This window comes from Jaculus jaculus, chromosome 2 (assembly GCF_020740685.1).
Source record: "Jaculus jaculus isolate mJacJac1 chromosome 2, mJacJac1.mat.Y.cur, whole genome shotgun sequence".
In the NCBI taxonomy this organism is placed as follows: Eukaryota; Metazoa; Chordata; class Mammalia; order Rodentia; family Dipodidae; genus Jaculus; species Jaculus jaculus.
The window spans coordinates 6,450,313-6,475,210 of NC_059103.1; the positions used below are offsets into that span (position 1 = coordinate 6,450,313).

General features: G+C 50.1%; 1 protein-coding gene across 4 annotated transcripts in view; it reads left to right on the forward strand.

The window, feature by feature from the left end:
• Positions 1 to 24,898, forward strand: part of Mad1l1 (mitotic arrest deficient 1 like 1) — a 345,185-nt gene that overhangs the window by 56,932 nt on the left and 263,355 nt on the right. For all 4 annotated transcript variants that reach the window (XM_045143912.1, XM_045143914.1, XM_045143911.1 and 1 more), the window contains exon 10: positions 22,391 to 22,477. In XM_045143912.1, coding sequence (XP_044999847.1) covers positions 22,391 to 22,477 — 87 coding nt within the window. The remainder of the gene's footprint in view (positions 1 to 22,390; positions 22,478 to 24,898) is intronic.

Consider the following 24,898-nt stretch of genomic DNA (forward strand, 5'->3'; position numbering starts at 1 on the left):
ATGAGAAGAGCCTCCTGGGGGCCCTGGCCCTGTGGAGGAGGAAGACATGCTGGGGCCGAAACCTGAGGTCTCTCAGCTCCCTGTGGTGAAGCCTGTGGCTGCCTGTCCCGTCCTGGCCACCCTGCAGGCTCACGCCATGTCCACAGGAGCTGCACGTTGCTAACATATGTAGATTAGATGGGTATAGAGGCTTGGTGGAAATGTAAATTATGTGGGGATAAGACTTCAAGGGAGAAAACCTCTCACAGATATCTCCAGAGAAATCATAGTAGATGTTTTAACAAGAAATGATATTGAAACAAGAAAAGAATTCTGTGCAAGAAGAACGTTTTGTGAACCAATGAGCTCTGGGAAATAAACACTGAGCAGATATGGGAGAAAATCACCATGAGGGTTTGGAAAGTTGAGGGAGTCTTCCAGAAAGAACAAAAGACCAAATGAGAAAAATAATAAAATCCGAGGATTGGTCTCTGTGGACCATAATAATAATAATAAAATACAGCAAAGATGTAGGTGGAAGGAAGTTACTGTGGAACACTTTGTGAATTCCTACATCCGAAGGACATTGTAGGTTGAAAGGGCCCAGCAGCCCCCATCCTGCGTGCGTGCGCGCGTGTGGAGAGAGAGAGAGAGAGAGAGAGAGAGAGAGAGAAAAAGAGAGGGAATATGAGTTTGACCATGGTGAGGGTTATGCCCGTGGCACAGTGCAGGGGCCAGCAGTCCCTGTCTAGTGACTGAGAATCCATGGTGAGGGTCATGATGCCAGCTGTCTCTTGGCAAAGTGCTGGGATTTTTGACTTGGCAGCAGGAAGTGAATCTACTGAAGACAAATGGTACATTCTGGTGCTGGAAGGAAAGGAATTTCCAACCTATAAAATTTTCTTTTTTTTATGTGAGAGGGAGAGAGGGAGAGGGAATTGGTGCGCCAGGGCCTCCAGCCACTGCAGTCGAGCTCCAGGCATGTGCGCCCCCTTGTGCACAGGTGTGACCTTGTGCGCTTGCATCAGAGCGTCTGGCTTATGTGGGACCTGGAGAGTCGAACACGAGTCCATAGGCTTTGCAGGCAAGCACCTTTTCTGCTAAACCGTCTCTCCAGCCCTAAAATTTTCTTTTGGACATTACGTTTAGCAAAACTAACGAGGTTGGCTTCAAACTTAGCAGCTTCCTGAAATCTCCTCTAGAGTGGCTGGGACCATAGGTGTAGAAGCACAGCTGCCAAGTGCCCAGTCTGAGTTCTGTGCCCAGGCAGACTGAAAGTCTGTGGGAGAGTGGCATGAGGCGTCCTGTGATCTGTAGCATCTCCAAACTCTGTCCCTCCTCATCTTCCTTTCCAGAATGTTCCTCATGGGTGATGTGGAGGAAGGGCTTGGTATAGATGCAGGATCTTCATCACAAAGGCCCTCATCCTCCTCGGAGTGTGAGTTGTGTCTGAACGTCAACGTGATGGGTAGCCTGCCATCTCTGGTCACCCCAGGAGGAAGTCTAGATGCTGGCTGTGAAGAGCGCAGGGTGGAGAGCGTGGCCGCCACACCGACACTGCATGAAAAACTTGCCATTGGCTTTGAGAAGACAGCAAGTCATCCAGGAAATGGGATCAATCACAGGATGCAGTGTGGCCTTGGCACGGGTGAGGGTGACTTTGTCATGGAGCTAGCTAGAACTCTCCAGTCTTGGTTTAGCCGTGGTGTCGGCTAGGGTGGTGGTGACTGTGTGCCCACGGTTGGGAAGGGCCGTGGAGAGCGGCAGGACTGAGGTGACGTTGGCTGAGAGGCGGGCTAGCTCCAGCGAGCTTGGCTCACGTGACTCATATGTTGTTGCAGGAGCGCGGCTGCTGCTGGACATGCGCTGTGCACGTGTGAGTGTGCTTTCTCATGGCAGACCTCGGGCACTGTGTTTGAGCCCCTCTGCACCACTGGTTGTATGCGTGGGAGAAAGGAGAGCACTGGCAATGTCGGGGCGTGCTGCTTCTGCCTGGGCCACACTGGGTGTCTGCCTTCTGCGTGGGACTCCCGCCTTGTCCATGCCCCAAGCAGGGCACAGTGGGACAGTGGCAAGCCCACGGACCTCAGCCCTTCAGAATCTCAGGCCTGCCTACTCTGCCTCCTTCCCATGAAGCACGACCCCAGCAAGGCTTGAGCTGAATTTTCCCGACTCCTCTAAGTGTTGGGAGTAGTCTGCTGTGCTCCGTTTTGAAGGGAGGTAGAAGAGTGCGTGGCTGCCCTAGGCTGGTCCTTCCTGTTGAGGTGGCAACATTCTTAATTTTTTAAAAAATAAATTGATTTGTAAGAGAGAGAGAGAGAGAGAGATAGGGCGTGAGGTAGGGAGAGCAAGAGATTGAGAGCGAGAGTGAGCCTAGAGAATGGGCATGCCAGGGCCTTCAGCCTCTGCATATGAATTCCAGACGCATGAATCACCTTGTGCATCTGGCTTATGTGGGTCCTGGGACATTGGGCCGAGATCCTTTGTCTTTGTAGGCGAGCACCTTAACCTCTAAGGCCTCTTTGTTTTCCAGTCAGTTTTGCTTTATAGTCCAGGCTGGCCTGGAACTTGCTGTGTAGCACAGATTGATTGGTCTCAAACTGTGACCCTTTTGTCTCAGCCTCCTGAGTGCTGGGACTGTAGCTGTATACCACACATGCCTGGCTCAAAAATTAAAACTTTTTTATTATAGTATTAGGGATGCAACATAAGGCTTGTGCATGTGAGGCAAACTTTCCAGCTATTGAGCCCTGCTTCTAGACCTCACTGGGGTTTCTGTGGGGGAGCTCTACTACTGAGCCACACCCCAACCCCTCACTGGGGGATTCTAGGCAGGAGCTTTACCACTGAGCCACACCCCAGCCCCTCACTGGGGGATTCTAGGCAGGAGCTCTACCACTGAGCCACGCCCCCAGCCCCTCACTGGGGGATTCTAGGCAGGAGCTCTACCACTGAGCCACACCCCAGCCCCTCACTGGGGGATTCTAGGCAGGAGCTCTACCACTGAGCCACGCCCCAGCCCCTCACTGGGGGATTCTAGGCAGGAGCTCTGCCACTGAGCCACACCCCCAGCCCCTCACTGGGGGATTCTAGGCAGGAGCTCTATCACTGAGCCACGCTCCCAGCCCCTTACTGGGGGAGTCTAGGCAGGAGCTCTACCACTAGGCACACCCCAGCCCCTCACTGGGGGATTCCAGGAAGGACACTACTCCTGAGCCATGCCCTAGCCCTTCATTTCCTCTTTGAGAAAGCAGCATAGGGTGGTTTCGTGGCTTTCCTGAAGGAGGCACAAGCATTCTCTGGAGACAGAGCCTTTAGGACTAATGCTGAAACCTCCTACCAGGAAAGCTACAGGACCCAGCTTGTATGTCAGCTTGTCTTAGACCTGCTGCCTCCTGCCACCCTTTTGCTGACACACCATTAACATGCAGTGGCCATGTCATCATTCTGTCTCCACACCAGCTCTTCTCCCCCTTCAAAGGTCACTCCAGTGAAGCAGTGGCACATAGCTCTGCTCAAAGCCATCATTGGCTTCCAGTCTATCTCATGTCTTCCTTCCTTCCCTCCCTTTCTCCCCCTTCCCTTCCTTCTCTTCCCTCCCCCTGCCCTCTTTTTCCCCCTTCCTGCTCTGCTCTGCTCTGTAGCACTGGGGCTGGAACCCAGGTCTCATCCACGCAAGCTCAGTGTTCTTTCACTGAGTGCCAGCCCCAGCCTTGACCCTCTTATTTTCCTCCTTCTCCTCCTTCTCCTCCTTCTTTCTCCTCCCCCCCCCCCCCCCCCCCAGGGTAGGGTCTCTCTGTATCCGAGGTTGACCTGGAATTCCCTATGTAGTCTCAAGGTGGCCTCAGACTCATAGTGATCCTCCTACCTCTGCCTCCCGAGTGCTGGGATTAAAGGCGTGCGCCATCATGCCCTGCTGACTGTTTTTCTTAATATGACTTATTGCTAGGGACCCTTGCCCTTGTCTGGTTGCCTTTACTTGCTGTTGGGGATATGGAGGTTTGTTTTCCCTGTTTAAATGAAGTAGGACAAAGTTACCTTTGTTATATACCTCCCCTTAAGACATCATAGACTGTCCCTAAAACCAAGCAGCATTCCTCCAGCCTAAACTATCTTTCCCATGGGGCTTACTGTTGTGCTGAGAATAAGCTCTCACTGTGGCCCATGGCATAATCCCTATGCCATCTGTCTTTTTTCCCATGTCAGGCTTGCCATCCCTCTAGAACCTTCTAGACCTCCCCTTGCTCAGTTATACTTCAGTTATGTTGCCCTCATTGCTGCGTCTGCTTGGAATCTCACTTGAGGGAAGAAATTTTTATTTCATTTTATTTTTTCCCCTTTTTATTGACAGCTTCCATGATTGTAAACAATATCCCATGGTAATGGCCTCCCTCCCCCAACTTTCTCCTTTGAAACTCCACTCTCTATCATATCCCCTCACCTTCTCAATCAGTTTCTCTTTTATTTTGATGTCATCATCTTTTTCTCCTATTATGATGGTCTTGTGTAGGTAGTGTCAGGCACTGTGAGGACATGGATATCCAGGCCATTTTGTGTCGGGAGGAGCACACTATAAGGAGTCCTACCCTTCCTTTGGCTCTTACATTCTTTCAGCCACCTTTTCCACAACGGACACTGAACCTTGGAAGGTATGATAGAGATATTTCAGTGCTGAGCACCCCTCTGTCATATCTTCTCAGCACCATGGTACTTTCTGATTTATCCCAAAGTCACTGCCATCTGAAAAGAGAAGGTTCTGTAGCCAAAAGTGAGAGTAGCATTAATATATGGGTATGAACATTATTGCTTATTGGACATTTTGGTGAGCATAGTATATACATTTAGCCAGACAGCAGCAGGTGTCATAACCCCAGGGCTAATAACTACCCATATTGTAGGTTTTCAGTGTTGGGGATGTATTCCTTCCCATGGAGCAGGCCTCCATTCAAATTAGAGGGCGGTTGGTTTCCGCCATAACAGACGTGCACTATTGCACCCGTTGGCTCATTTGGCCTGCCTGGCCAACTATAAGGCTTGTAGTCTCCACTGTTGAGTATCTTCACTGGTGATTTCTCTCTCTCCCATTGAACTACATGCAATGTGGCTTTTTCCAGTTTTCTGTCAGCTGGTCTACATTGAAGAGGTTTTCAGCTCAGCTCCAGTAGGATTTTTTGGTGACCTTGCAGCCCAGTTATGTGGTGTCTTCAGCAATAGGGTCTTACCATCTATTCCTGGTGGGAAACCAAGGGCCTTGGTAATGGCCTGTAATATTTTGGGAGCACCAGGGACCTCCCTGGCCAACAACTCACTGGAAGGTATCCCAGAGGGAAGAAAGTTTTTATTCATTTATTTAAAAAGTATTTCTTGGGCTGGAGAGATGGCTTAGCGGTTAAGCGCTTGCCTGTGAAGCCTAAGGACCCCGGTTCGAGGCTCGGTTTCCCAGGTCCCACGTTAGCCAGATGCACAAGGGGGCGCACGCGTCTGGAGTTCGTTTGCCAGTGGCTGAAGGCCCTGGCGCGCCCATTCCCTCTCCCTCCCTCTATCTGTCTTTCTATGTCTGTCGCTCTCAAATAAATAAATAAATAAAAGTATTTCTTTATTTGAAAGAGGGGGATCGAGGGCTTGGGGGGCATGTCAGGACCTCCAACCACTGCAAACGAACTCCATATGCATGTGCCACTTTGTACATCTGGCTTTATGTGGGTCCTGGCGGATAAAACCTGGGTCATTTGGCTTTGCAGGCAAATGCCTCACCTGCTGTGCCATCTCTCCAGCCCTAGTAAGAGATTTTGAGGCTTTTTTTTTGAGTTACATTCACAAGTCAGGGAGAGGCCCACTGGTCTAATCCTCTTCCTTCAAGGATGGATAAACCACAGTTCAGAAAGGCCGAGTAAGTAGCCCAGGGCAGCAAGCTCGGCTCCTGCTGAGGAGCACCGCAGCTGAGCAGGTGCGTGGCTGCTGCTCTCCTAGAGTTCTGAGTCCCTTCTCCCGCTTGATGCGCGCTGATTTCAAAGACAGCGTCTCGCTAATGACGGACCCTGTCTGCGTCTCCGTATCCGCCAAAGCCCTTTGTTCCCACACTGCCTTTGATTGTTTCCCTGGCAGCCAAGTTTGCTGGATTTTTAATTCACTGTTCTGTTCTTTGCCATCTTCTGCCTCCACTGAGAGAAGTCCTCGTCGGTAGGTAGATGGGTCAGCGAGCTCCAAATAGATGATTGGAGGGCTTTTCCCCCCTAGTGTTTAATATCAAAAGTCATGTCAAGAGTGGAATAGTCAGTTTGATGACTGGCACTGACTTCTGAGTACGTCCACTTCCTGCCCTCGCCAGTTTTCCACGGTGAGGCCGCCTTGGGCACCTTGTCTTGTCTCCCGCTTTTCTGCGCTGGCATGCAGCCGTCTGCCATGGCGGTCTCACGCGCTGACCTCACAGCCCTCCTCCAGGCACTGTGGCCGGCTGAGCTGCGCTTGCTCCCAGCCTGAAGGGCTGGCCAGCCGCGCTCGCCCACTCCAGTCTCCAGCAGCCCCAGCATATGCTTTGTGAAGGACACTCCATCAGGCAGGTGTGGAGCATGTGTTCTGAGTCTCCTCTAGGTGAGGCTGTACCCCATGTTGAGAGTCGAGTGGGGATGCGGGGGGCTGCTCCAGCGCCTGTCAGCTGATGTGCACGCGTGGCTGTAGCCGGCCAGTGCCCTCTGCCGGGGCCTGCGTGTGCGCTTGCCTGTAGACTTCTGCTCGGCTCCCTCCCGGGCCCCTGCTGGTGTTTGCTAGGGCTGCTCTTCAGCAGGGTTTCTGGGTGTTCAAAACACCCAGAGCTTTTCCAGAGCGACGGAAGTGGGAGAGAAATTGCAGCATTTGTTTGAGAGGTTCTGAGAGCTTTTTTTAGCGCGAACAGTTCAAAGAGCGCCTCTTGTTAATCAGAGGCATATCCCAGCTTCCCTGGGGTGGTCACAGTGGCTTAATTGGAGCCTGGGCTGCTTTGAAGCCCTTTTAATCCTTCCTGTGCTGGGAGAAAGGACTCGGAGGCAGCAACTGTACATTTGAAATTTCTTCATTTTATTTACATGTGTCTAGGGACCCACATAACTCGTTTCCCTGAAGCAGTTAAGCCATCTTGCTGGCCGTGGACAGTTGAGTGAGGTCCTGATGTTGTTGGGCTGGAGGTGGAGAGCTAGTCCCTGGCCAGAGAGTCACAGGACAATGGTTGGAATTAAGGTGGCAGCAGCTGGGCAGAGTTCCTGTGCAGCTCTGCCTCTACCAGCCTTTCCCACTAGTCTTTTGTCTCGTGGGGGTAGGACACTTGCCACCCAGCAGAGCTGTCTTCCGCTGAGCCACCACTGCCTCTCTGGGTGACATGGCTCCCTCATTTCCTCCTCCTACCTGCTTACTCCAGCTCTGCAGAGGGGGACAGTTGCCCTTAGCAGCACAGGTGCTCTGGCCTGGCTCTCCCAAGCACTATCTTCCTTGAGCCACCTATGGTGGGTTTTTTCGGGGGGGGGGAGGTGTTTGAGGTCTCACTCTAGCTTAGGCTGACCTGGAATTCACTATGTAGTCTCAGGATGGCCTCGGACTCACAGTAATCCTCCTACCTCTGCCTCCCAAGGCGTGCGTCACCATGCTTGGCTTTTTTTTTTTTTTTTTTCAAAGGTGTGTGTATTGGGGTCAGAGGGCAACCTTGAGGTGTGTCCGCTCTTCCTCCACCTTCCTTGAGGTAGCGTCTCCCTCTGTTTCTGGCCAGGAGCTTTGGGCTCTCCTAGCTCCACCTCCACTGTTGTAGGCACATTGTTGTAGGGGTCACGGGTGCCGGCGCCCTTCTGCCTCTGGCTTTACGTGGGGTGCTGGGGAGGATCAGACTCACACGGGCTTTGCAAGCAAGCACCATTCCCTGCAAGCCGTCTTCCTAGCCCCGCGTTTTCGTTTGGAGTCGGTCTTCATGTGCAGCCCAGGTTGTCCTCAAACGTGAAGTCTTCCTGTCACAGCCTCGCAGGCGCTGAGGTCGCGGTGGGTTTTTGGCCTGTGTCGCTTAGCTCGCCCCCTCCTGGGCAGCAAGCGCATCTGCACTGCACGGAGTGCAATGTGCAGTATGGGGTCCGTGGGCTCTGGCTGGTGCCACGTGGGCTCTGTGGAGGCAGGTGCAAGTGCGAGCTCCGAGGACAGCCTGACTTGGGGGCGCTTGTCTTCATTTTGTCTGAGGCAGGGTCTCTTGTTCTTCGTTACTGTGCCTGTCAGGCTGCCGGGCCTGTGAGCTTCCGAGGAGTCTCCTGTTTGTTTCTCACCTCGCTCTTTGAGTGCCGGTGCCACAGATGCGAGTTACCGTGTCCGGCTCACGTGAGCTCGGGGGACCTAAACCCAGTCAGCGCTTGACTCACCGAGCCCAGATTTTCTTAGACATGTCTTACTTGGTCACCCAGGCTGTCACGGAACATGCAGTCCTCCGTGTCTTAGCCTCGAGTGCTGGGATGACAGGCATGTGCCGCATGCCAGCCTAGGTTGCTGAGTGAAGGAGATTGCCTGACACCCAGTTCTGGGTCTGGGTCCACACAGGAGCTGCGGACGATGGGTGATCAGACTGTCTGCTCAGTCACCTCCTGTGTGACTGGGAAGGTTCCTGGTTTTGGTTTGTTTTTTGTTATCCACTCACCCTGTCCTCTCTTGTGTGGACCTGACTCTGTCATGGTCTTTGCTCATTTCCCTGTGTGTCAAGAACATGTCAGCTTGTCTCTCAGTGCCTGCATGATGGGTGGAGGTGGGGGTGGAATCATAGCTCCAGGCACCGTCCCAACGACCTCTGGCAGCAACTGGATCCCACACGGGCCCAGGGATGGCCAGGTACTCTCAGTGAAGGGCTCTGGGGTAGGGGATGTCACCCCCATTGCACAGACTGGGCTTGGATCTGACCCTGAGCCTGGCTGCCCTCAGGGAAGTTTCACTGCTGATTTCTCCTCTTCCTCTTTGCTTACTCTCCCTCATCAACCTTTTTGGAGACAATCTTCCAAGATGTTCAGAACCACTCTTCCTCCCTGGAGCCAGGTCGGGGGACACAGAAGGGTGTTTTTGGTCATACACAGTGAGTTTCTGTAGCACTTGGCTTCATAGCCCCTCTCATGTCGTGAAGCGTTAGTCTCCGTGGGAGTTGCGCCAGAGAGTCCGTCCCGGATGCCAGTCCTGCACTGCCTGCCAGCTGTGTCCATCCTGGAGTACGCCCGCGATGTCCCTGTATTTATGACTCGTGTGTGTGCATGCACATGTGCAGGCCAGAGGACAGCCGTGGTGTTTTATACTGAGACAAGGTCTCTGACTGGCCTGAAGCTCACCAGTTAGGCTGGGCAGTGAGTCCCGGACACCTTCCTGTGCCTGCCTCCCTGTGCTGGGACTGTAGGTGTGTGCCATCCCGACCAGCTGTTTCACGTGGGATCTGAGGATCAGACTCAGGTCCTTCTGCTCACACCAAGCACTTCACTGGCTGTGCTGCCTGTGTTTGTAGTCCATAATACTGTCCCCGTCACAGCAGCTTGCTGTCCCTAGATTTGCTAAGTCCATTGTTCTCATCACTTCATTCCGAGGAGCCAGTTGAGTGTGCAGAGGTGGGCTGATTTGGGACAGGCTGAGTGGTCAGGAGCAGGCAGAGTGCTTTGAGCGCGGACTGACCGCGCTGTCCGACGTCACGTGAGAAGTCAGCTCTGTGGCCTTTTGCTCTCCCCCTTGATGGTTTGGAAACAAGAACTTGACAGGTGCCCATGTCTCAGTGCTGTGGACTCATGCCACGTCCAGGGTCGGATTCCTGTGGGAAGCAGGATAATGCGCTGGCTGGCCGGAACGTGAGATCGCTTAGCCCGTGGGTGGATCGGTGCTGTCCAGGCGCTGGAAATTCTCACAGATCCCGAAGCTCCCGGGGTCTGTTCCTACAAGGCTGTTCCTGATTTGTCTTTATTCATTATTTTTAGTGTGCGTGTCCACATGTGCGCGCTAGTGTAAGTGTGCATGCGTGTGGAAGCTGGAAGTCAACAGTGGGAGTCTTCAGTGCTGTCCACCTTGTTCTCAGAGACGGGGTCTCTTACCGAGCTTGGAGCTCACTGATCTGCCAGACCAGCCAACCAGCGTGCCCCAGGTTCTGCTTCCCAGCACAGGGGTTATGGGCATATGTTGTATCCTCGCTCGCTCGCTGCTCCCTCCCTCCCTCCCTCCCTCCCTCCCTTCCTCCCTTCCTTCTTTTCTCTGTCTCATTCTTTTTTCTTCTCACTCTCTCTTTTTCTCTTTCTTTTTTTTTAATTTTAGAGAGAAAGCGAGAAAATTGGCACACCAGGGCCTCAGCCACGACATTTGAACTCCAGATGCTTGCGCCACCCAGTGGGCATGTGCGACCTTGCACTTGCCTCACCTTTGTGTGTCTGGCTCACGTGGGATCTGGAGAATTGAACATAGGGCCTTAGCCTTTGCAGGCAAGTGCCTTAACCATTGAGCCATCTCTCCAGCCCTACTTTGGCATTTTACATGTGTGTTGGGGATCTTTACTCAGGCTCTCATGCTTGTGTTGCAGATACTACACTCACTGAGCCATCTTCTCAGCCCCTTATTTATTGATACAGGGTCTCTGACAAACCTGGGGCTTACTAATTTGGCACACTAGCTAGCTAGAAAGCTCCATGGATCCTCCTGTTGTCTCCCTGGCTCTAGGATTCTAGGCATGTGCTGTTGCTGCTGGCTTTTATGTGGGTGCTGGGGACCCTACCTACCTCAGGTCCTCATGTGTGTGTGGCAAAAACTTTACACACTGAGCCTTCTCCCCAGCTCCTCCGAGTTTTCACAAAAGAGTTTGAAGTACATTATGGAGAAGTGTGTCTTCAAAGAATACAGGTTGTGACCTGTATGGCATTCTCAGATCGTGAAAAGAACAGTGCTTTGAAGACATGACCCTTCATGGTTACATCCTGCCTCTCCCACAGTCACCCCACCTCATCTGCCGTGTGTGTGTGTGTGTGTGTGTGTGTGTGTGTGTGTGTGTGTGTGTTGGCTGAGCTTGGTAATGGTGGTGGAGTTGTTCACACTGTGCTACTCACTTGACCTGAGCCTGCGGATGCCGGTTGCACAACATGAATTGTAATTTAATGAAATACCTTGGAATTTGATGAAAAATGAAGTGTAAGAAAGCAGTGGTTCTATGCAAACAAAGTTGAACACTTTGAAAAGTCTCAGAAGAAAGTGGTTGAAAAATTGCTGTTGAACAAGAAAATTGTAAAAGATGTAGAACAAGTCATAAATCTTACAGGATCTCAGGGTCCACTTCAAGAACCAGAGCTCAAAGTTGTGAATTATGTCTTTTGCATGTGGTCAGTGTGAAGAAAACACCACCACCAAAAGAACCCCCAAAACAACAAAAGGGCTGGAGAGATGGCTTAGCAGTTAAGGTGCTTGCCTGCAAAGCCTAAGGACCCAGGTTTGATTCCCCAGGACCCACATAAGCCAGATGCACATGGTGATGTATGCGTACAAGGCCACACCTAAGTACAAGAGGGTGTATGCAACTGGAGTTCGATTGCAGTGGCTAGAGGCTCTGGTGTGCCAATTCTCTCTCTCTCTCATAAAAGAAACAAGATGAAACTAACGAGAGCTACTTAGAGAATAACTGTGTGTGTGTGTGTGTGTGTGTGTGTGTGTGTGTGTGTATGAAAATGTTTGAAATATATGAATCATTTAGTGTCCTTTTTAAAAAATTTTTATTCATTTATTTGAGAGGGAGAAATATAGAAACAGGCAGATAGAGAGATAGAGAGAGAGAGAGAGAGAAAGAGAGGGAGAGAATGGGCGTTCCAGGGCCTCCAGCCACTGCAAATGAACTTCAGATGCATGTGCCCCTTGTGCATCTGGCTTATCTGGGTCCTGGGGAGTTGAACCTGGGTCCTTTGGCCTTGCAGGCAAGCCCCTTAACCGCTAAGCCATCTCTCCAGCCCCTTAGTGTCCTTCTTAAATAACTGTAGTGTAGTTTTAGGTAGATAGCCTTTCACACATGTGCATGCTACGTATTTCACACATGTATGTGTATAAGATACACCTTTGTAATGCAAGTTGTGTGTTACATGAAGCTGAACACCACATAGGGTTGACATGTTGTTAAATATGTTACGGTTAGATTTTATTGTATTTTTTGGTTTTTCGAGGTAGGGTCTCACTCTAGTCCAGGCTGACCTGGAGTTCACTCTGTAGTCGCAGGGTGGCCTCACCCCGATCCTCCTATGCCTGCCTCCCAAGTGCTGCCATTAAAGACATGTGCTGTCATCCCCAGCTAGTTAGATTTTTATGTCTTAATTTTTCATGAGAATAATTTGTTTCCTTTTTTTAAAAAAAATTTATTAGCATTTTCCATGATTATAAAAAATATCCCATGTTAATTCCCTCTTGTTTCCTTTTTTATTGAGAACTTTCTTATGTGAACATATTGCATAGTGGTTATATTCCCATTGAGTTCTACTCTTACATTCCCTCTTCCCGCCCCCGTTCCACAACAGGCCCCCTCAGTGGGATGATTGGTATTCACCATGTTGTCAGGAATGCACCAGCCAGTCTCTGTTGCAGGCAGGACAATATCTCACACAGTACACCCTGTGGCTCTTCCTTCTGTACTTTTCACCTCTCTTCTACAATGTTCCCTAAGCCTTGGAGAACATGTCATAAATCTCCGTTAGCGTAGAACTCTTGGCAGCCTCTGATTTTCTGCTTTGATGAGTTTTGAGTCTCCTTGGTCTACCGCCATCTCTGGGGAGGTGGTTCCCAGGCTGGCTGTGAGAGCAGCGTTCATACTGAACCCACCATTTCTTCTGCAATGGCTCCTGGGACCTGGAAGATGTGCTGGAGATTACGCACGTCATGCTATGCAGTGGGCTTTCTTTTCTTGTCATACTCATGAGTCTTGAGTCTGCCTGGTATCCACTGCCATCTGGACCCTGTGTGCCTACTCAGTGCCCAGGTCTGGGGCGTATGATCAGCTTGGCAGTCTCTACTGTGGCAGCAAAGGCAAGCCTGTTTCCTTTTTCCAAAGTTTTTTTTTATTAAGATTTTTATTTTCATTTATGTACTTATTATAGACCGGGGGGGGGGGAGGGGATGAGAATGGGCATGCCAGGACCTCTAGTCACTACAAATGAACTCCAGATACATGCAACCCCTTTACGTGGGCTTACATCTGGCTTTACATGGGTCTTGGATAATTGAACCTGGGTTTTTAGGCTTCACAGGCATATGCCTTAACGACTAAGCCATCTCTCTAGCTCCAGGGTTTTTATATTATATTTGAGTACAGTATAAAGTTACAGAGCAAAACCTAAATTATTTATCGAATAGCTATTAGATTCCTGTGGCACCAAATATTTAAAAAGTTTAATAGTGTTCAGGGTAAGTGTGCCGTAGGTAGATACTGCCACTGTCTATCTTCTGTGTGTGTAATGCATGTGCACACCTGCACAGCTATGCCTCACGTTCCAAACATTCTTATTTATTTATTTATTTTTAATTTCTATTAACATTTTCCATGATTATAAAAAAAAAATACTCCATGGTAATTCCCTCCCTCTCCCCCGATACTTTCCCCTTTGAAATTCCATTCTCCATCATATTGTTTATTTAATTTTAATTTTTTTTTGGTGTGTGTGTGTGTGTGTGTGTGTGTGCGCGCGCGTGTGCGTGCGCTAGGGTTGGGGAGGGAGCAAGAGGCAAAAGAGAGAATGGGCTCACACGGCCTCTAGCCACTCCAAACGAGCTCCAGATGCATGTTCCACTATGTGCATCTGGCTTATTTGGCTACTGGGAATCGAACCTGGGTCCTTAGGCTTTGCAGGCAAGTGCCTTAATTGCCAGGCCATCACTCCAGCACTATGACTGGCTTTTGATTTGTGCAGATGGCACAGTAAGTTTGCATCTACTCCTTGTATTTTGGGAACCTTTTTGTATTAACGTATAAAATGTCTTGGTGGTCTCTTTTTTGGGGGCATGGTTTCCGAGGTAGAGTCTTACTCTAGCTCGGGTTGACCTTGAATTCTCTATGTAGTCTTAGAGTAGCCTCAAACTCATAATGATCTTCCTATCTCTGCCTCCCAAGTGCTGCGATTAAAGGCATGGGCCACTGCGCCTAGCCAGCTCTGTAGTTTTAATGCAGTACCTGTCTGAGTTTTGGCTGTGGCAGAACTTGGATTTTTTTGTTGTAGGTCCCATGATTTTTAATCATTTTCCTTTTTTTTTTTTTTTTTTTTTGAGCTAGGGTCTCACTCTAGTCTAGGCTGACCTGGAACTCATTATGTAGTCTCAGGGTGGCCTTGAGTTCAAGGTGCTCCACCTCCCTCTGCTTCTCAAGTACTGGGGTTAAAGGCGTGTGCCATCACACCTGGCTCTGCTTCTTCTTTTTTTTAAAAATGTATAATTTTATTATTAACAACTTCTATCCTTATAGGCAGTAAACCATAATTTTACATCCCCTCCTCCACTTTCCCCTTTGTAACTCCACTCTCCATCATTTCCTTTCTCTCTGTCCATTAGTCTCTCTTTTATTTTGATGCCATCATCTTTTTCTCCTATTATGAGGGTCTTGTGAAGGTACTGCTAGGCACTGTGGTTGTGGATATCAAGGCCAATTTCTCCCTGGACATTGTAAGGAGTCATACCCTTCCTTTGGCTCTTACATTCTTTCCGCCAACTCTTCTGCATTGGACCCTAAGCCTTGGAGGGTGTGATAGGGATGTTTAAGTGCTGAACACTCCTCCGTCACTTCTTCTCAGCACTGTGTTGCCTTTTGGGTCATCCCAGAGGTCACTGCCATCTGAAAAGAGAAGCTTCTCTAACCAGAAGTGAGAGTAGCATTAATATATGAATATAAACATTAAGTTTAGTGCTTTCAGGGAAGCTCAGTGTGAATAATATATGTATTTAACCAGACAGGAGCAGACTTTATACCCCTTAGGCTCACGACCTCCCCTGACATAGGCTTTTGATGATGTTTTCAGTACCAGGCATGTGTTCCCTCCCATAGAGTGGGCCTCTAGTCCAATTAGAGAGCAGTTGGATTTGCCCAGAGCAGACATGCTACTATTGTACTTGTTTGGTTATTTCGCCTGTCTGGCCAAACTTGAGGATTCCAGTGTCCACTGTTTTCACCCCTGATGACCTCTGTATCCCATAGGGCTGCATACAGTGCAGCTTTTTCCAGCTGGCTGGTCTGCAGGGAAGAGGTTTTCAGCTCAGCCCCAGCTTGATTTTTCAGTAACTTTGCTGCTTAAGCATGTGAAGTCTTCAGCAATAGGGTCTTACCATCTATTTCTTGTGGGAAACCAAGGGCCTTGGCAATGGCCTATAATGTTTTGGAGGCAACAGAGACCTCCCTGGCCAACAACTCACTGTAAGGTATCCCATCCCTGACACAGAAAATTTTCTAGCAACAATCTATGGCTTCTGGATGTGGCATTATCCAAAAAAGTAGGTTATTATATGAGTTATTCAGAATATCTTGGATTTTGATTGACCCTCCCCCACCTTTCTTGTACTCAATGTCTTCCCCTGACCTTGGTTAGGCCATTCCACACCCCATCCACTCCCTGCAATCTATCTGTTCTTCTCCTTTCATATGCACAATACCATTCCCTTAAGTCCTCCCCTCTCCTCCCTCCCTTACGCTCTTTCTAGCTCACTGGTGTCTGTGAATAGAGCAGCAATAAACATGGCTGTGCAAGTACCTCTAAGGTAGTGAGAAGAATCATTAGGATATATGTCTAGGAGTGCTATAGCTGGATCATATGGTGAATCTATTTTTAGCTGTGTCAAGAACCTCCACACTAATTTCCACAATGGCTCTTCCAGACTATATTCCCACCAGCAGCATAGAAGGGTTCCTCTTTTTGCACATCCTTGCCAACATTTATTGTCATTTGTTTTCTTTTCTTTTATTTATTTATTTATTTATTTGAGAGCGACAGACATAGAGAGAAAGACAGATAGAGGGAGAGAGAGAGAATGGGCGCGCCAGGGCCTCCAGCCTCTGCAAACGAACTCCAGACGCGTGCGCCCCCTTGTGCATCTGGCTAACGTGGGACCTGGGGAACCGAGCCTCAAACCAGGGTCCTTAGGCTTCACAGGCAAGCGCTTAACCACTAAGCCATCTTTCCAGCCCTTGTTTTCTTTTTTTAAAAAAATACTTTATTATTTATTTATTTGAGGGAAAGGCACGGGGGGGGGGGGGAATGGGTGCATCAGAACCTTCAGCCATTGCAGATGAACTCCAGACACCTGCGCCCCCCCTTGTGCATCTGGCTTACGTGGGTCCTGGGGAATCTAACCGAGGTCATTTGACTTTGCAGATAAACACCTTAACTGCTAAGCCATCTCTCTAGTCCTCATATATTTGCTTGATGATTGTTATTCTGACAGGATTGAGATGGACTCTCAAAGTAGTTTTAATTGTATTTCCCTGATGGCTAAGGATATAAAACACTCTTTTAGATGTTTATATTCCATCTGTATTTCTTCTTTTGAGAACCCTGTATTTAGTTCCATAGCCCATCTTTAATTGTGTTGTTTGATTTCTTATTGTTTTTTTTTAATTATTTTTATTTATTTATTTGAAAGTGACAGAGAGAGAAAGAGGCAGATAGAGACAGAGAGAGAATGGGTACACCAGGGCCTCTAGCCACTGCAAACAAACTCCAGATGCGTGCGTCCCCTTGTGCATCTGGCTAATGTGGGTCCTGGGAAATCGAGCCTCGAACCCGGGTCCTTAGGCTTCACAGGCAAGCACTTAACCGCTAAGCCATCTCTCCAGCCCTGGTTTTTTTTTTTTAAGTTCTTTGTATATTCTGCTTTTTTGTTTGTTTGTTTGCTTTGTTTTGTTTCTTCAAGGTAGGGCCTCACTCTGGTCCAGGCTGACCTGGATTTAACTATGTAGTCTCAGGGTGGCCCTGAACTCATGGCGATCCTCCTACCTCTGCCTCCCCAGTGCTGGGATTAAAGGCATGTTCCACCGTGCCTGGCAAATCCTTTGTATGTTCTGGATATTAATCCTCTGTCAGATGTATAGCTGGCAAAGATTTTTTCCCATTTTGTAGGTTGTCTCTTTGCTGTATTCAGTGTCCTTTGTTGTACAAAAGCTTGTAATTTCATGAGATCCCAGTGGTTGATTAGTGGTTTTATTTCCTGAGCAGCTGGGATTATATTCAGAAAGTCATTGCCTATGCCAATATGTTGAAGAGTTTCCCCTACTTTTTCCTCTAGCAGTTTTAGAGTTTCACGTCTGATATTAAGGTCCCTTATCCATTTGGACTTGATTCTTGTGCATGGGGAAAGACAAGGCTCTGGTTTCATCCTTCTATATAGAGATATCCTGTGTTCTCAGCACCCCTTGTTGAAGAGGCTGCCTTTTCTCTAATGAATATTTTTGTAAAAAATCAAATGGCTGTAGCTGCCTAGATTAAAATCTGGGTCCTCTATTCTGTTCCATTGGTATATGTGTTTGTCTTTGTGCCAGTACCATGCTGTTTTTGTTACTATGGCTTTGTATTATAGCTTAACATAGGTATGATGATGCCACCAGCCTTGTTTTTGTTGCTCAAAATTGTTTTGGTTATTCAAGTTTTTTTGTGCTTCCAAATGCATTTTGGGATTGTTTTTTTCTATTTCCATGAAGAACGCTATTGGAATTTTATTGGGGGTTGCATTTTAAGACTGACATTTTCCTAATGTTGATTCTTCCAATCCAAGATCATGGGATGTCTTTCCATTTCCTAGTGTATTCTGCAATTTCTCGTTTGAGTGTTTTAAAGTTCTCATTGTAGAGATCCCTTACTTCCTTGGTTAGGCTTATTCCAAAGGACTTTATTTAGTTGTTATTATTTTTTGAAACAGTTGTGAATGGGAGAGACTCCTTGATTTCATCCTCCGCATGCTTGTTGTTAGTATATAGGAAAGCTACTGATTTCTGTGTGTTTATTTTGTATCCTGCTATGTTGCTGAAAGTGTTTATCAGCGCTGACAGTTTGCTGGTAGAGTGTTTAGGGTCCTTTATGTATAGAATCACATCATCTGCAAATAATGATAATTTGATCTCTTCCTTTCCAACTTGTATCCCATTTATGAGTGTCTCTTGCCTTATTGCTATGGCTAAGACTTCTAGTACTACACTAAATAAAAGTGGAGACAGTGGACACCCTTGTCTTGTTCCTGATTTTAGTGGAAAAGCTTCAGGTTTTTCCCTGTTTAGTATTATGTTGGCTGCAGATTTGTTCTAAATAGCTTTTATTATGTTGAGCTACGTTCCTTCTATTCCCAGTTTCTATAGGGTTTTTTTTTTTTTTTTTAGCATGAAGGGATGTTGAAGTTTGTTGAATGCCTTTTCTGCATCTGTTGAGATGATCATGTGATTTTTGTCTTTCAGTCCATTTAGATAGTGCATTGCATTTATTGATTTGTGTATGTTGAACCATCCCCGCCTCTGTGGGATAAAGCCTATCGTTTGATTTCTCAAATGCTGTGAAGTGAGGATGATGCCCACTGCGTGCCTGGCAGGGAGTCTGTGTTCTGGGCTGGGAAGGGTGGCTGCGGGGAATAAGGGTTAGGGAGGGCTCTAGGTAGGTATCGGCAGGCCCAGCTGCAGACACGGATGACTGGAGATGCAGACGAGGACGAGGATGAAGTGGAGTCTGGACGTGGAGGGAGGAGCAGTCATGGGAAGGACCCGTAGGGCCCCAAGGGAGGAGCAGGACCAGGTCCTGGAATCTGTCCACAGCACGGTGGAGGGCTGACCCGCGCAAAGCACCTGCCAGTCCTTTGCTGCTGTGGGTGGGCCTGGTCCTATAAAGAGGTGTGTTGGGCCATCATGCCTGAGTCAGAGGCCAGCCCTGCCTCTCCTTCCGGGGTGGAAGTGGGCAGCTTTGGAGGGTGGATTTGTATGCTGTCTGTTCCCCAGTCAGGATGTCACAGAACGTCCCCGACCTCCGATGGTGACATGAATTGTTGCCTGTAGTGAGTCCTTGACGCCTTGGTGGTTGCAGCCTCAGCTCCGGTGTTGGCAGGCATAGCCAGCACTGAGTGCTTGGTCCAGAGCGAGGCCTCCATGCGGTGGTGAGTTAGTGTGCGGTGTCTGCCGCCTCCACCCGGCCTGAGTGCCTGTCTGTCACGGGAGCTCCCTTCCCACACAGTTGGGTCATTGGGAGAAGTCCAGACTGATCCTGTGCCTTCGCATCTGTGAATGTCTGTCATTCTTTGAGTGTTTAGCACACGTTTTTGCTGTCTAATGTGTTCTTTTCTGGTCCTGGCATACTCTTTACTAGAACAATCAACCCCTGCTGCTGGGGGAGGGCCTCTTCTCTCTGTCCCTCCGCGTTGTGTCCTGGCTGTAGCCCAGCCGCTGCGGTTTTGGACTGTGCTCCTGGCCCCGTGGGTTCATATTCTCTGGAAAGAATAGCACCTCGGAAGAAAGCTCACTGCCTGGTGTTTGCTAATTGGGGCTGTGTCTGTTGGCTCCTCATTCATTCCCTATGCTGGCGTCCTCTGGGTCTGGTGTCTTTCCCACACAGCGAAACTGGTATTTAGGGCTTCAGTGAGAGCTATCGCATCTGCTATTAGGACTCAAAATAGCTGCGGCTGGGGCTGCAACTGCCTTCACCCCCGGAATAAACCAGTGGGCTCGATCCCTTGGCCCCGTGCTTCTGTGTGCAGCTGAGTTTGTGTCAGTGTTCAGCTGCAATATGGGACAAAGGGACTTCTCTCCCCAGAAGCCTCTCCCCCTTCACTGAGAGAGGCCTTGCAGCTGAAGCCCGAGTGCTTGGCAGCAGATGTCACAGCTTGGGTTGCAGTTGGAACTGTCATTCCCTGTCACCCGTGTCGGAGGCTCCTGAGGCCCCGAGTGCCTTCCACTTTGTAGCTGTGAAGTGTGAGTGTCACGGTGGACCAGCCGTGGTATTTTTAGGCCACAGTGGCACTTGGCAGGACTCCTTCTAGTTAAAAGCACTCTGCTAATCTCTGGAGTGCCCTGGGTAAGCGTGTCTGAGCAGCTCTAGCCACACAGGTCAGGAGCTCCCGGAAAATCAACACTCTTCCTTCACTGGGCTGCGTGCTGGCCTTTGGTCTTGGTGGGAGACGAGATGAGGCAGTGACTGCTGACTGTGTCTGTGTGTGGGTCCAGCTCTTGGGCTGTGGGCCTCTGACAGCTACCCTCGCTTCCTGAGTCTCAGGGTTTCTTGAGGATTGTGGATCATTTCCTCCTGCTTCTGCCCCGGTGCCCTGCATCCCAGTGCCAGGGCTTGTGCCTGGCTGAGCAGCGTGTTGTCCTCAGGCTCCCTGCCCACTAGGCTGGACTTCCACCAGCTTATTTTGTCCTCTTAGCTTTGTGGTCTTAGTTTTTATTCATATATGTCCTATGAGTTCTTGTTCTAGAAAGTTCACACAGTGCACTGTGGTTAGAGACCCATAATAGCTCCCTCATGCTCTGATGTGCACATGATCTTTGTGGTACATTTGGGGTACAGTCTTCTAGGATATGCACTTTTTTTTTTTTGCAATGTGTGGGATCAAATCCAAGATCCATGCATGCTAGGCCAGTGCTCTGCCATTGAGCCACACCCCCAGCCCTAGGATGACTTTAAGTACATACATGTTGCTTGTGTTCTTCGTATGTAGAACATGATGTCATTTGCACAGCGTGTTTGTAGGAGGGATTGGTTTATCTGAACCCTCCCTGGCCTCCAGGACCTGACTCCGTGGGGTTCTGGAAGTGGGTGGTCAGTGCCGGCCTTGCAAATGCCTGCTCTTCTGTCCTCATGTTGTCAGGAGAGGCACAGGCAGGCTCCTGGTGTTTCTTCTTACCCCCACTTTTGGGCCTCAGTGGCCCTAATCTCCTTCCAAAGGCCTGTGTGTGGAGAGCTAAGGCTTCACACAGGGACTTTTGCTTTCGTTTGGTTCTGGTGCTGTGCACGGAATCGGGGCTTTGGGTGTGCTTGGTAAGTCCTGTACCGCCGAGCTGTGCTCCCAGCCCTTCGCTCTGGCTGTGGAGAGGACAGGGTTCAGCCCATTACGCAGTGTGTCTGGATGGTCGGTTAGGATGGCTTGTTGCAGCCAGCACTGACCAAGACCCTCCCGTGGGGACTGTAGATGACTTTGAATAAATGCGTGGCTTTTCTGTGCCCCAGACCCAGCGTCCCCTTCTTGGAATCACTCATGCTGCCCTCGGCTCAGAGGCTGCAGGGTGCGAGCGTGCAGGCCTGCGGGGTGCCCAGTAGTGCTGTCCCTGCAGCCTGCCGCAAGACCTGCTTGCTGCAGCTCTGCCTACCACGTGGACACTTGCAGTCATGGTCTCGGTGGCCAGCGCAGGGGTCACTGTCATCCCCGGGTGAAGATCCTGAGCATGTCGGACCTTGGCTGTGGGTAGGGCGTACCACAGCAGTCCTCCCCCGCGTTCTGGTGATAGGTGGCAAGGCAGGCCAGTGCGACCATCGCCGCACCAGGTGCTCTCGCCACATACCTGTGTGTGTGCGTGGGGGGGAGGTTCTTACTGATCTTAAATCTCCCAAGGAATCCTGGTTATGTGCTGCTGAAGACACGGCCTGCTTTGAGTCCCAGCTGCACTCTGGAAGGAGTGGCAGCACCTGGGACATGAGTTTTCTCACTGAATGATGTAGAAGCTGGGCATGGTGGCGCACGCCTTTAATCCCAGCACTCGGGAGGCAGAGGTAGGAGGATCGCCGTGAGTTCGAGGCCACCCTGAGACTACATAGTGAATTCCAGGTCAGCCTGGGCTAGAGTGAGACCCTACCTCGAGAAAAACAAAACAACAACAACAAAAAAGAATAAAGAAGAGATCTGCTGATTCTGTCTCAAGAGTTGGGAAGCGAGTGCCGGAGGCCCCATCGTGGCTCTTTCCTGTGTCACTGTGGGAGCTGCTCTGGAGAGGTAGAGCACTGAGGCCTGCTGAGCGGGCACCACCTCTGTGCTGCGGCTGGGGCCGGTTGTGTCATTTTCTAGATGTGAGACCTATTTATTCGAGACGGGGGGAGGAGGAGTAGGCATGCCAGGGTCTCCAGCCACTGCAAACTCCAGACTCATGCACCCCCTTGTGCATCTGGCTTATGTGGGGAATCAAACCTGGGTCCTTAGGCTTCTCAGGCAAATACCTTAACTGCTAAGCTATCTCTCCAGCCCTCTTGTCTCTGTTTCTATGGTAGAATGAATTTTAGGCCTATGAAAGTCGTTTGCCAGTGCCATGGAGCCGGTAGTGGGCTGTGGTTGGGCTCCGTCCTGGCAAGTGGTCTCTGCTGCGCACAGCTGCAGAGTGAAGTGATGTAGGCCCTCAGTCTTCAGTGGCTGGCGTGGCCTGTGACCTCTCCTCTGCGGGCAGGCTTGGCCCCACTTCCTAGGAGCCCGGAACTGAGTGTCCTTCTTTATCCCTCAGGACTCCAGAGGACCTTTCCAGGTTTGTGGTTGAGCTGCAGCAGCGAGAACTTGCCCTGAAGGAGAAGAACAGTATCATCACCAGCAGGTAGGCTGCCGTCCAGTGAGCCCTGTGGATGGATGGACGGATGGGTGGACATTCCCTCTTGGCAGTTCGGAGGAAGCGGCTACCCACCCCCTTACCCCAGCTCACTCCGTGTGCTAGTCCATGGTCCATTACTATCAGAAAGTGCCTGAGGCCATGTTCCTTTTCAAGAACTTTGTGTGACTCATGGTACTAGAGATTGAACGGGTGATGTTGGCATCAGCTCCGCTCCGGTGATGGGCTCGTGGCTGTGTGGCAGGGCCACAGGTCTCCATGTGCCAGAGGGAGAGTAGGGGCCGCGCATGCTGTTGTCCTAACAGCTCTCGTGAGAAGTGGACAAGGGTCCCTTGTCTAGTCTCTTCGCACATCAGTACCCTTGGTGATACAAAGGCCTCCCACTTGGCCATATCTCAAACAAGTCCCCAGGGGATGCTTTTAAACCACGTACATGTCCCAGCACTTGTGAGTGGCTGTGCTTCGCTGTGGGATGCGGCTTGGTTGCAGGTGGTGGAGTTAGGGGCTGCTGTGTCAGCTTGAGCTGCCATACTGATTCTGAGCCCGTGACGCTCACCTCTGGGTCCCTGGCGAGTTTTCTTTGTGACTTTGGGTGTCAAGAGCATTCCTTCTTCCTGGCACTAAGTGGGTTCTGAATGACCTCGTCATGCTGCAGAAACCGGTCCGTCCCCTGGGGTGCCTGCGTGTGGCATGTGCAAACACTCCAGCCATCCGATGCCTTTGATTGTGCATGAGCAAGCCCTCACTGAGAGATGAGCAGTGCGCACACCTGTCCCCAGCCCCGCAGGCTGAGGGCAGCTGCACGTCCTCATCAGGCCTGCCGTGAGGCTCCGTCTCCCACACTAGAGCCTGCAGACTCCTGTCTTTGCCAGTAGCACTTCTCCAAGTCCAGCGCCAACGTGGGGTCTTAGGAGTCAATGCTGATGCTCTGGAGTTAGCAGGTTTGGGGCCTTGCTCCCATAAGATGATACTCTCAAATGTCAGTCGCAAGTATTACGGCCCCCCAGCTTTCTCACACTGTCTCACCTCCCTCCTCAGGTTTCAGGATTCTCAGATCACGGGATAGTGGTTCTCACTCATGGTTCCTGATTCTTTTTGTTTCTGTTTTTTCGAGGTAGGGTTTCATTCTAGCCTAGGCCCTGATTCATGTTTGAAGGACTCAGCTCAGGAACGGCCGGATGGAGGGCGGAGGACAGGGCGAGGCGTGGGAGTGGGAGAGCACAGCGCGGCCCCGCCTCCGTCTCTCAGCCCCTCCGTGCTCCCCCAGCCCTGAGACCTCCCATATTCTTCACGAGTCTTTGCAACCTGCCTCCATCTCTGCCCCTGGAGTCCGTGGTTTGGCTGGAAACTTCTACCCTCTGTTTTGTGAGCATCCTGAACAATGTTGGGCCTGTCCTAGGCCCTTCCTCAGATAAACCCAAGTGTAACGTGAGGAACCTTTTAAGAATGACGGGACCCAGATGGTTTTAGGGCCCTGCCAGGAACTGGAGACAGCCCAAGTAGGTATGATCTTTGTTTTCATGCCAGTGTGGGCTCTTGTCCGACTTTCCTTTAGGTGGCTTCCCCCTTGGCTGCCTTCTAGGCTCAGGTTTAGTGTCATGAGAGATAAAAAGAGAGACTTCCTTGAGTCTTTTCTGGAACAAGCCTTGTCTAGGACCCATTGTAGTCGTTCCATCCGTCTGGCCAAAACTGGTTCATGCGTCTACCCAAACTAGTTACCTACAGAAACGATGGGGTTTTTACCAAAGTGAGCCCAGAGTCATCTCGCCTGTGCTCGAGCTACCTGAGGTGGGTAGAATCCAGCTCCTACAAAGCCATAGGCAGAGGCCACTGTGTGAAGTGACGGGGGCGGGGGGTGGGGGCTAGAGTCCTGTGTAGACTTGCCACTGAGCTCAGGCCTGTGAAGATAGCCTGGAGCCAGCCTGACTGCCATCAGTGATCAGGCCGCAGCCTTGTCCTCCCCTGGGGACTGTGTCTTAATCATTTATTACTAGCCACAAGGAAAGGGTTCTTATTTTGAGGGCTGATGTCACTTTGAAAATTGGCTTTTAGAAGCATCTGGTTATGTTGGACATAATCACATCTATTTTAAAAAGCTCAAATGATAAAGATTGCCTTTGCTTTCAAAGCCCCTGTCAGATGAAACGGGCGTGAAAAGTGATTTGGAATTAAAGCTTTAACATTTTGCTTGGCGATCCTTCTCATTTTCCTCTATGAGGCAGCACGAACTGTTCAAGGAAGGAAACCTGTCTGTGCTTTCACCCATCCGTCAGACAGCGAGGCGCTTTCCGTGGTGAACTGCCGTGACCGCTTGCAGCAAGACGTGTCTTCCCAAGAGCCACGGCGGGCTTGGCCCTTCCTTGTTCTCCAGCAGCCCTGCTGCCCTCAGCGCGTCTTCAGCCAGCCTGT